Here is a 13,007-nt window from a genome sequence, read left to right on the forward strand (position 1 = left end):
AATATTGTAAGTTTCCAGCACACATTATATTAGATATGATTACCTGATGTGGACTATTCATGCATTCAATATCAACATCAATCAATAGTTAAGGATGAATAATGAAGATCGATTTAAAATATCAATAAGTAATAATCGTTGATGGATAAATAAATGAAAAAAAAAACAATATTTAGCTTGTCGTCAATGAATATTACATACACAGCGCATTCGACTTATAACGAACGCCATGAATTAATTAAATACAGTTGAAGAAAACGCTATTTACATTACAGTCGTTTGACTATCGTATAAGAAACCCTGCTAACATAAAAGTTAATTAAGATCACAAATAGCAAAGTTAAGAAATTATCCAACAAAGGAGACGTAGAATGCTTATAAAATCTCATATTATAGTCATGTACCATATTATTTACCGTGATTGAAGAATAATTGAGATGAGGAAGGAATGAGATCAAGAAATATTTCACAACAAATATTGATCTAGGAGGAATTGTAAGCAATTAGGGTTTGAGATAAAAAATTTAGGATGTGATTCGTGAATGTCGGCAGGTATTATTACAAAACAAAACACTTTGTTTGATCCGGCCCAAAGTCTTTCTAGTTGGACAGCATTGCGTTTTGAGCAGGAAAAGAAGTCAATAATGTGATATTACACTCACACGTGTCCTCTCAGATTTTCTTTTACTAGTAAACTAGGCAACTTAATCAGGTTGGTTTTCATGATTTTGGTTATGATGAGTAGGCAACTAGGCATCAACTTGTACAACTTACATACAACTGGTTTAAAATGGTTTAATTTTAGGATCGGTACGTTTCAGTAGAAATGTTAAAACTGGAGAAAAAAATAGACGTAAAAACGTTTAAATACGCAATATGTAGTTGGAAATGTAAAACATTATTGTAGAAAATAATAACCTAGTCGAAATAGTAAAAAGCATTATTTCAAGCGAGTTTGAATTAATATAATAATAGCTAAATAATTTTTAAATTATAAGATTTATTATAATTAAAAGTAAAACTTAAGACCTATTTTGTACTTCTTATAATACTATGAAGGAAGAAAATAAAACAATATAAGCTTGTAAAACACTTGTAAACTAAATAGATGGCATACACCAATCGGCTCATAAAATGGAATGTTGTATAGATGTCTTTTAGTTATTTTAATTATAAAGGCGTATAAATTTGTATAATGTATTTATCTTGTCGTGACAAACGGTGGATGAAACGATGAACGTTATATTAACTATTCAACTTTAGTCGAGACACTTATAATCATACAAGTTACGTATGGTTTATTTTTTATAAGGCTTTAGCATAACTAGTTGTCAAGGGGTTCATTAAGGGCTGTCCCTCGATTCAATCACACCTCACCTAAGTTCGAGCCCCCCTTACAATAGTGTTAGTCATATTTCAAAGCTCGCATTTAATAAGTTAATATGTTACCATGTAAATCTGTTTAAACGATGAGTATCATAGCATGGTTATATAATGGTCCGTATTCCATAATCTGTATAACCAGTTTTTTCTTTGTTATCTCGAAAGTCAAAATCCAAATTCGCAATTTACAAATTACAATCCCTTCTTTTATTCGTCTAATATGTTTGCAAGAGATTGGTTCAAGTATGGGTGCTTTAAATACTTGGAAATTGTAAAAAAAAATGTGGTCAATAGACTGGCAGTTGACTCATGGTCCAAATTTTGAAACATTCATGCTCCATCTAGAGCCCTTTTTTTTTTTTCAATATTGAACCTGTTAAGCATTTTAGTAACACACATACATCTTTCCTGGTTAAATTACTCTTTTAAGCATATTCTTAAGGCGGCCTAATAGTTTAACTCTTACCAAATTTGAGAGGTTACGTCCCATCTAGGATGAGTAAACTACGTGTAAGGCGTGACTAGAGGTGGCAAATGGGTTGGGTTGGGTCGAACGAGTCATGGGTTGAAATGAGTCATGAGTCAAAATGAGTACGAGTCAAAATGAGTTTGGGTCAAAACGGGTCAATTAAAAAAATGGTTGTTTTGGTTTGGGTCCAAATAGGTTAGGGTCGAACCGGGTTGAGTTTTTTTTTTTTTTTTTTTTTTTGTAAATGAGAATTATAGCGAAAATATTTTAGTTTTTTTAGAGTTTTCGTTTTTTATTTATATTTTAAGTTATGATTTTTTTTTATTATTTTTTGATTTTTTAGGGGTTTTCTATTAAGATTAAAACACCTCAAAAAAATATTCAAAAATAATAATAAAAAAATTATAACTCAAAATATAAAACATAAACAAAAAAAGTAAAAACACTAAAATGTTTTATACGTTGTCCTCGTTCCATAAAAAAAACCCGCCTAGAATCGAACCTAAACCGAAAGAATCAACGAAAATGAAACAAAGAAACAAAAAGCCAAAACCGGACCACATCAATCGAAATCGAAAAACGAAACTAAATGAATTCAAACCGAACAAAAACAAAACTGAAAATATGAACAAAAACGAGTCCGGAATCGACCAGAGAGAAACAAAAGAAACCAAAACCCAATACGTCACGGGTGAAAACTCGTGTTGGCTTGAAACCTGAACCGAACCTGTTCCAATTCGAAACCCGTTTCGTGCCGAAACTTGTCTTGTACGAAAACCCGTTTCGATCCTAAACCTGTCATATTTTCTTAGGACACTAACCCACATCGACCCATTTCTTTGAACTTGTCGACCCATTTTGACCCGAAAATAAAATAATGGAATTTCAAATGCCTCATTTTATCCCATTTAGTTAAAACCTTTTACCCAAACCAACTCATTTAACTTTTAAAACAACTTAAATTGACTCATTTGAAAGGGTTTGAGTCAAGATTGCCACCCCTAGGCGTGACTTATGATCACCAATGATACAAACAAAATATCGGAGTGGGACCTATATGCCCAACATATCATTTTTCTGGAAGGGGAACACAAATGGTCCGTTCTAACATAAAAAAGACATAATACTCATGCATGCAACTAAAGTGAGGTAATTAGCAATCTACTCTATAAATCTCGTGTACTCTCATTAATACTCTCAAAACACAATTGATTATTCTCACGTCCGAGGATGGTGTTTTATTTTTGCAGGTTTTCAAGTTCTGTCATTTGGATAGTTGTCATTTCAGCACGGTCACTTGAAGCTAGTACCCTCTGGTGCTAGTTCTTGTAGCTTCACGATTAATAGTTATGTTTAGATTGTTTCGTTTTGGAAGGTTCATAATCAAGGCTTGAAGCTAAGAAAGAAGATGTTTACTCCAAATGTAAGTGTTTTTAGCAAGGTGGCTCATGTTAGGGTGTCCCCTTATGTGACTTCACTAGTGATTATCATTCCCTTGACAAAATTCTTTTAGCATTGGCGATTACTCTTCTAAGGTTTTGATAGTACACTATTGTTTGAAGATTCACTAGTCAAATTCAGAATGGACGTGGATGCTCTAGTATTTTCGGTTAAACCGGGGCCCATTGGTCGTGCCAACTGGTGTAATAGAAAGTTAGAAACAATTCTTGTCCTTGAAATTAAATCTGCTCCTCTAATAGATTTGGGTATCTAAAAGCAATAGACCAACGAACAGGTTTCACGAACCACCACAAAGGGGTAAAGGAGGGGGATCGCCATGTGTTGCTACACCGATTCTCAATTTAATACGGTATAAAGTGTACGTTGTAATAACAAGAGAAGTAAAGAGTTAATGCCGCATAGAGACGGAGGGGAGAGTCATTATTGATATATGTATCATGTGGAGTGATCACATTCATTCTTGAAACACCATTATAAGCTGACCTTATCAAAAGATATATGCAACACTGAACACCCTCTTAACATAATCAGGATGAAAGCTTCAAAGTTCAAACAACATGGTTGATATCATTATTTAATACTGATTTCACCATATTGAAATATATATATCTAGTACATTTATTTCATTGTTTAATTGCTTGTTTAAGTTGGTAAAATCACCACCTGAAAATAATAATACATCAACGATAGACTCATCAATTTTGATCAGCTGTAGTAGAAAGTAATTTAAGACTTGCTAAAAAAAAGTTTTGGTTTGGTTTTAGGATTTGGATTGGTTCTCAAATTATGGTTATTTCATATTTGAGACTGGTTATCGGATTTTGATAATTTGGTATTGGTGTGGTTATAATTTTACATGCATCTAGACCGGTTTAGAAAATATAAACAGGACCGCCTGTTGTGGATTAACGTAGAGGGCGCCACCACCATCCAAGCGTGCCCCTCTGCCAATATGGCTTAAAGCGCTTCCGGGTTTCCATAGTGATTATGTTTACAATTACTCAAAAAAAAAAAAACTCAAGAAACTATAACCCTGTTAGTTGGAACTTGGGGTAATTCAAGTATTTAACTCAGTTGATTCTGTTAGGATTTAGATTTTTGGGCTTATTTAGTTGGGCTAGTTTTATTGATTTTGAGTTTTATGGGCAGGAGATCAAGTACAATAGTACATCAGTACATGTACAGAAATACAGAATACTGGGCTGCTTCATATGGGTAGTAGTGTAGTACTTGTAGACTCGTAGTAGCATAACTCTAACAGGATCTGTAGCCCATTATATACGTCCGGTGCATTATGATTATAAAAACATATAAAGTTATCTAAGTTAAATCGACTAATCATCTTAGACGTTAGATCATTTAGATAATTAGATGTACAGATTAAAACTTTATAAGTGTAATTTTTAGTTTCTAAAAAAATTTAAAATATATTTGTTTTATTCTTATGTTTACTTGCATATTTAAAAGGCAATTAATTATGTATAAAGGAATTACGAAAAGGCTTAAACGTTAAAACCCGTATTGAATAGGTGGTAGAGGTAATTTTGTAAGAATTGTTGGTGCTAAACAAATAATGAACGAAGGCCTGTTTCAAGGTGGTTTTGGTGTGTGTGTGTGTAGGATAGGGTGATGGAGGTAATTTTGTTTGAATTGTTTGTTTAATAATTTAATTAAAAAAACTATTTTTGAATATTTTTCTAAAACGAATCAAGTCACCCCCATCGACCCGACTCCAATTTGGTCAAAACCGTTTTGACCTAATACATAGTTTATTTTTTCCTCAGCATGAACTTGTTTTGCTTAAAACTTGTTTTTAACCTAAACTTGTTGTGCTTAGAACCTGTTTTGATTGACCCTGTTTTAAACCAAAACCCAACCCGCCCAATTTGTCATGCCTAATATTTTGGTTCAAAATAGTCCGGGTTACGGTTCAAAACAACAAACCATAACTCTTCTCTATAAATTTATAACTTGGTATGCCACTTAAGTATAAGTTGAAACCGACTTGAAAACGGTAAACAGGTTTATTAGTAATTGAACTTGAGACAAATGAGTCGAGTCTGAGCCAATTTCAAGGGCCCATTATTTACTAATAATTTTATTTTAAAAGGTTGTTTCTACTAGTCTCGTGTGACTTTGAAATCTACGGATTAGTCATATGCCTAAGTAATACGTTTTAATGTGGTCAAAGGGATTTGGTATTTTCTTCTTCTTCGTTACGTTTATACTTGGATTGATTTGTCTATATTAACTAATATATGTTCACTAGCTTTTGAACCCGTGTATTACACGGGATTTGTAAAATAATAAAGATAAAAAGATCCACTATTTGAAAGAATGAACAAAATTATAGATAAAAGAAGATAAAATATATAGTACAAACAATAAGAAGTATAAAATCTCAAATTTACAAATTCGATTTTTCTATATACAACATTTGCAAAAATTGTTTTGACCAATTACCCGTGGATAACTATGACAATGAGATGAGAGATTAAAAAATCAGAAGAGAAATTATAACCTATTTCTCAAAATTGTTTGTCACATGACCCACGGATAGGTATGATAAATAAGATGTGAAATTAGAGAATTAGAAATTAAATTATAACCCATTTGACAAAATTATTTTGACCCATGACCAATGGATAGTTAGGTGAATGAGATGAAAGATTAGAGAATTAGAAAGGAAATTATAACTAATTTGCCAATATGGTTTGCTCCATAACTCATTGATAGGTATGATGAATGAGAAGAGAGATTATGCCAAGAATGAATGTAGGATTGCCACATCATCCTCATTATTTTCTTTTAGAGTTAATAGCCATTTTCGTCCCTGTGGTTTGCTACTTTCGCCACTTCAGTCCAAAATTTGTATTTTTGTTAATTTAGTCCTCATAGTTTTAAATATTAGCCAATTACGTCCTATCCGTCTAACGGCATCCAGCTATGCCGTTAGTTCAAGGGTATTTTTGTCTTTCTCCTTTTTATTTTGAGTTATTGGTCATTTTCGTCCCTGTGGTTTGATACTTTTGCCAATTCAGTCCAAAGTTTGAAATTTTGTCAATTTAAGTCAATTTTTTTTCTATAACCCTAGAGAGCATTATCCAAGCCCAAAACAAGTCTGCATTTACTCTGTCGACAACAGTAATCATACCCCCTAATCTCGTATTTAGTTTCTAGACGGTTCCTAAACTCTCCCCCATGGTGGAATTCAATGGTAAAGTGGTCAAAGCAATTCTGTGAAACCAAATTGTACGGAAAAAACTAAAAATCGTTTCTTTGATGAATGCATAATATTTAGGGTTTAAAGATTAACATATCATAACGAAAATCTGGGTCGTAATCAACTATTATACATTAATCAACAAAACAATTTTTAGTTTTTTCTGTATAATTCGGTTTCAGGGAATTACCTTGACCACTTTACCATTAAATTCCACCATGGAGAAGATTTTAGGAAATGTCTAGAAACTAAATATAAGGGGGGGGGTATGATTACTGTTGTCAACAGAGTAAATGCATACCATTATTTGAGGTTGCTCGATGGTTTTGGGCTTGAATTATGCTCTTCAGGGTTATAAACAAAAAACATAAAAAATAAAAAAAAAACTGAATTAAACTGAACATTAAATTGACAAATTTTTAAACTTTGGACTGAATTGGCAAAGATATCAAACCACAGGGACTAAAATGACCATTAACTCAAAATTAAAAGGAGAAAGACAAAAATACCCTTAAACTAACGGCATAGCTGGATGCCGTTAGACGGATGGGACGTAATTGGCTAATATTTAAAACTATGAGGACTAAATTGACAAAATTAAAAATTTTGGACTGAAGTGATGAAAGTAGTAAACCACAGGGACGAAAATGGCCATTAACTCTTTCTTTTATTAGTATAGTTAGATTAGATTTCCACCTTTGAACTTTAGATAACTTGACAGATTTGTTGTATAACTTTTGTTACTTAAATCTTGTTAAAGAATTCACATTAGAATCCATATATACATCACTCTACATAATACAGAGGAAAAAATAAAACAATTAAAACACTATTACATTAGATTTTCTATAAAGAAAAATTTATATAAAACTAAAGTACACTTCAATATTTAGAGGCTCATGTCCATCTGTCTATTTTTTATTGTGAGTGTATAAATGATGAAAATACTAAAATAAGTGTTAGATAGAGAATTGAGCATGGAAGGTTTTTGAAAAATAAACAAAATATTAAAAGAATCATGTTTTTTACTTTAATTATAGTGATACAGATATAATTTGAGACTCAGCGTGAATGCTCTTAAAAACTACTTTGTAATCATGCGCATTTAACACATGCATTGTCCAACTTAAAATATTGCGTAAGTAAAAATTATCTAATATTCTAATGTTTTGTTTTTCATTTCTTGCTTGTTGGTATCAACGATCGAAATAAAAATTTAACAAAAATAATTTTATGTTCATTAAATACTTAAAATCTGAATTAAAAAATTCTGATATTATATAACAATTATGAACCAATAACAAGGCTTAAAGATTTGTGTTTTCAAATTGTGAGGGGTTCAAATTGCATGGTTGCCAAAAAAGATACTTCGTATAGTTTAAGTGTAAAGTTAAGAGCGTGTATTACCATTATAGCATTCCAAGTGTTGAATAAGACTTTTTATTATCAAATAGTTTTCCTTGTGTTCAAGTGGACTGTGTCAATGGTCAGTGGTTGTGATAAATGCATATGTGTTTTAAAGGTGCAGGGTTTGAGTTTCCCGTGTTATTGAGACGAGAAAGGTAAGCTTCACTAGAAAAATCTTTCATAGTAAAACCAAACGGGTCATATTCAATAGAAGTAAGGTTATCGATATTGTATTTACGAACTGAAACCAAATTTGTAATAATGTTGATTATTGAAATAAATGTATCCGGATCAAAGTGAATTGCTTCATTTGGAAGGCTTTATTGAATCATATTACGAAACGTTTGACATTAGCATCCAAAATTTAACCATGGCATACTTAACATGTGGTTTATGTGGGAAATTTTCGAGAACATTGTCTCATATCTTGGCTGATTGCTTCTACAATATTACTTGCGATGATTATTATGCCGTATATGAATAGGCCGACTAAAAGTGGTTTCAGTTCAACATAATAGATCCTAGAATATATGCTAAAACATGTGGGGAATGAAAGGGAGTCATTATACAACCGATAGTAGATAGTGACTAAGAATCGTGATGCAATTTTAACCTTTTTTACAATTTAAGTTTGCAAGTGATGTTTGTTACTAGTTTGTAGCTTACTTCGATCTTTCTCTTGTCCTCCATTTAGGGCTGTAGACGAACCGATCGAACACGAACAAGGCCTTGTTCATGTTCGTTCGTTAAGAAAATATTGTGTTCACGAACACTTACCGAACGAGATTTTATGTTCGTGTTCGTTCATTAAGAAAATTAACGTGTTCACGAACGGTTCACGAACACAAATAAAATCGATAGAGGCTAGAGAATAAGATTGATGTATTCATCATGTGAATATTGAAAGACCTTAAATGAATCGAATGAACACGAACAAGGACATATTCATTTTCGTTCATTTAACTTTATAATTAATCGAACAAATATTCATGTTCATGTGCGTTTATTTAAAAATGGACATTTGTGTTCGTTTATGTTCGTTTGTTTAAAATATAAACAAACATAACTAAACAAAGATAAACGAACATTAATAAATATATATGAACCAATGTGATTGAACACAAACAAATTTAAATCTGAAAACACATAAATGACCACCAATTAACCAATATAAAACTTTTAAGCAGATGATATATCCAGATAATACTTAAATTATAATCTATTAATACATAAACGAACATAAACGAGCGTTCATGAACATAAACGAACGAATGGAACATGTGTTTATGTTCGTTCATTTAATTAAACGAACACAAATTTTGTCTTCATGTTCGTTCGTTTATTAAATAAACGAACATAAACGAATTTTCCACCGAATAATTCAAAAACAATTCACTGAACGTTCGGTTCATTTACAGAACTACCTCCATTGATTTATTGCTTAGTTCGTTTGTCTTTCTTTATTAAATCTGGCATCTAAAAAGGAAATTATTTAAATAAATCCAACGATGGCGACACGGTGTTTGACTTTCTTATTCAATCATGACCGTTCCTGCAGTCTTCTCCTTTAAAACATAAAACCCTGGCCCACACCTCTGTCATTTTACACAAGTAATCCCACCATTGGTCCAACCCTTTGACCACAAAATAGTCGTACAGGGACAAATCCGTCATTTCACAAGACAACACAACACCCACCGCATCAACTGTTTGACTTTATTCAAATTTAACCCATCATTTATTCTCTGCTTATTATTATTCAATGGCTCATGTTGATGTTGAGCTCATGAATTCATACCCAAACTCCGGCACCGGCGTTTATAATTATAATAATATGGAAGACATCGCCGTCCGTGACGCCGCCGCTGCCGGCCTCCAGAGCCTGGAGAAACTAGTCACCTTACTCTCCACCCATCCCCACCGTACACCGTCGTATTCCACCGCCACCGATTACGTCGCCGTCGCTGATAACGCCGTCAGCAAATTCAAAAAATTCATCTCACTCCTCGACCGGACTTCCACCGGCCACGCCAGATTCCGGCGAGGACCCGTTTCAGCTTCAAATCCACCAATACAAAAAAAACCGATAATTACTCCGGCGAAGTTGCCGGCACAGGCGCCGGTAACAGCTCCGGCGACGGTGGTGGCAGAAAAAGTGTCTTCTCCGGTGCCGGTTCAGAACAGGATGACGTCAGCTCCGGCGACTACTATAAGTTTTGCTGGAGCTGCCGTGGCTGTGGCATCTCCGGCGACTTCGTTTATGTCGTCGTTGACCGGAGATACCGATGGTTTACAGGCGTCGATGTCTTCTGGGTTTCAGATCACGAATCTTTCTCAGGTTTCTTCTGCTGGAAACCCTCTTCTGTCGACGTCATCGTTTAAACGGAAGTGTGATTCCGTTAATGATTCTCATACGAAGTGCACCAGTTCTTCCGGCCGTTGCCATTGTTCTAAAAAACGGTACGGTACTCCGATCCGGCCATATTATTATTATTATTATTATTATTATTATATATAATGGGGATTTAATTATTTACAATTTTTAATTTTGTTATTTTTAGGAAAACAAGGATGAAGAGGGTTGTGAGAGTGCCGGCGATAAGCCTGAAAATGGCGGATATACCACCGGACGATTATTCCTGGAGGAAGTACGGTCAAAAGCCGATCAAAGGCTCGCCACATCCGAGGTAATGCCTTGTTGCTAGTTTATGCTAGGGTTGTTTAAAGTCTGATTGGTTTTAACGAAATTATTTATAAAACGGAAGTTAGGGTTTTAGAAAACTATAAGTTAATCGCTTGACGATTTGGTTTTAGCGGTTTAGACGTCGTAACTTTTTATTACTAAAATGAAAAAGAGTAAAAATAAATATAATAAATAAACATAATATAATGGGAGGTTTTCAGTTTCAAGTAGTAATTAGTAAACAATACCGTTTTTCAAACGTACAATTTACTTTGCATGACCATTTATGAGTTCCAAAAGCAGTAAATAGTTAAAGCCGAATCGTGAGTAGGGCCACATTTATTTAAAACCGGCCGATTTTCTTTGATTCGGTTAGTTGGGTAGGTTCAAGTAAATGAACCCGTGAACTCAGTGATTCTCACTCGTTGATTGGCCAACTCACCGAGTCACAACTCGGGATCGTTTTGTTATTAGTTTACTATTATTTTCATTAACTTAGGATAATGGAGCCGGCCCAAAAGTTAAAAGGTTTGACTAATGATTAGGTTTTCAATGCGAGTTGCTTGGACTTTTAAACTTTTTGTATTTAAATAGTCTTAATATGAAGGTCTAATAATATATCTTCGGTCACAAGAATATTTGGTACAAAACTTATGCACCAACCGATTAAAATAAAGACAAAAAGTCAATGGTATATAGAAAGTCAACTCTGACTTTTCTATACAACAATGGGATTACTTTGATTCTCCATTTTAAAATATATTTCACTATTTACGATTAATCTAATTTACCATATTAAATATAATTAATTTTATTTAATTAATTTTATTTGGTATGATAGGGGTTATTACAAGTGTAGCAGCGTCAGAGGGTGTCCAGCAAGAAAACACGTTGAAAGAGCTTTAGACGATCCGTCGATGCTTATAGTGACTTATGAAAGTGAGCACAGTCATTCCCTTGATTTGAAGGACTCACCCGCAACCATAATTTTTGAATCTTCTTGAATTTTATTGTCAACATGTTTAAAGATTAAAATTTTCTAACCCTTAAGTTGTGAAGAGATGTTTGTTAAAAGGGATCAAATGTCAACAAGGAAGCTTGCATTTCATTATCTTAATACCCTTTGTTTGGTGTTTGAAATAAGATTGAAACACATGTAAAATTTATGGAAGGTGATGTAAAAGTTTGTGGATTGGGTGATCATTGAACCGAGTTTAGTTTTGGTTTTTAATAACTAAAAAAATTAGTTTATTTTTATAATTTATATTATCATGGTATTGATTTGTTGTTTTTTTTTAATAGAAGTCACACATTTTAACTTTACTTTTATATTATACATATTTTTTACTCTAAGATTATGTGTCATATGTTATTCTTGTCATCTTTCAAATGCGTCATCTTAGTGTCAACTTAGCTTTTTCTACATCATTTAACCTCACCACTCAACCCCTGCAATGATTATTTCCCTCGTTTTCCAATATTCTCTACCCTTATATCGTCTAATAATATAAAGAAATGAAAAAAAAAATTATTAGATTGCCCTCTACCATCCTTCAAAAGATGCGCATACCACCCTCATTCTCGTCATTTCACGTGTGACCATTTGGTGGCGCCATGGTGTTCGTCCACCTTTGTGGAGGGAGCCTGCCACATAGGACCCTTCAAGGGTCTTCCATCACCCAATTATGCATTTGTCTTGTTCTCATTTTTTTATTTTTTATTTCTAGTAACAATAATAAAATAGTGTAACTAGTATCGGCCATGCTTGTTAATTGTCAAAACATAAACAATTACTTTTTATCTGATTCGAAATCAGTTACTTTTGCGCCTTTCGATTTGTTACATTGTGATATTTAGACTTCATCGGTTTAAGTAAGTCTGGGTACAAGTATTATATAGTTTTGATAGATGATTGCACGCATTTCGTATGGGGTTTATCACCTTAAATATATATCACACAAATTCACCACATTTCCCAAATTTCACAAATTAATTCATACCAAGTTTAATCACAAAATTAAAACGTTTCAATGTAATTAAGGCATGGAATTTTATAACCATGAATTCAAATCATTAGCCAACACTCATGGTATTGTATCCTGATTCTCATGTCCACAAACGTCTCCACAAAATGGTTGGTCGGAGTCATCAATACGTCGTCTAAACGACATACTTCGCACCTTACTCGCTCATTCTCTCCTTCCACTATCCTTTTGGGTCAAAGCCCTTCACGCTGCAGCCTTACTACACATATTATTGCCCACTAAACGTTTACACTTTTATTTATATTAAGCTTAACTTGCTTCATACTCTAACTCTAATTCCAAATAATACTCAAACATATAATAAAATAAACTCTATCTCTAACTCTAACAATCAGC

The 13,007-nt window shown here is 33.2% G+C and overlaps 1 protein-coding gene across 1 annotated transcript; it reads left to right on the top strand.

The window, feature by feature from the left end:
* Positions 1–9,566: 9,566 nt before the first annotated feature.
* Positions 9,567–11,842, top strand: LOC143577122 (putative WRKY transcription factor 7). Its single transcript, XM_077061049.1, has 3 exons — positions 9,567–10,403; positions 10,505–10,630; positions 11,468–11,842. Exons 1-3 carry the CDS (start codon positions 9,706–9,708, stop codon positions 11,628–11,630), a joined length of 987 nt encoding a protein of 328 aa, XP_076917164.1. The 5' UTR covers positions 9,567–9,705; the 3' UTR covers positions 11,631–11,842.
* The last annotated feature ends 1,165 nt before the right edge of the window (positions 11,843–13,007 follow it).

Source organism: Bidens hawaiensis, unplaced genomic scaffold, assembly GCF_021521415.1.
Source record: "Bidens hawaiensis isolate Kalapana, Puna unplaced genomic scaffold, B.hawaiensis_p1.1 tig00028465_1, whole genome shotgun sequence".
Lineage (NCBI taxonomy): Eukaryota > Viridiplantae > Streptophyta > Magnoliopsida > Asterales > Asteraceae > Bidens > Bidens hawaiensis.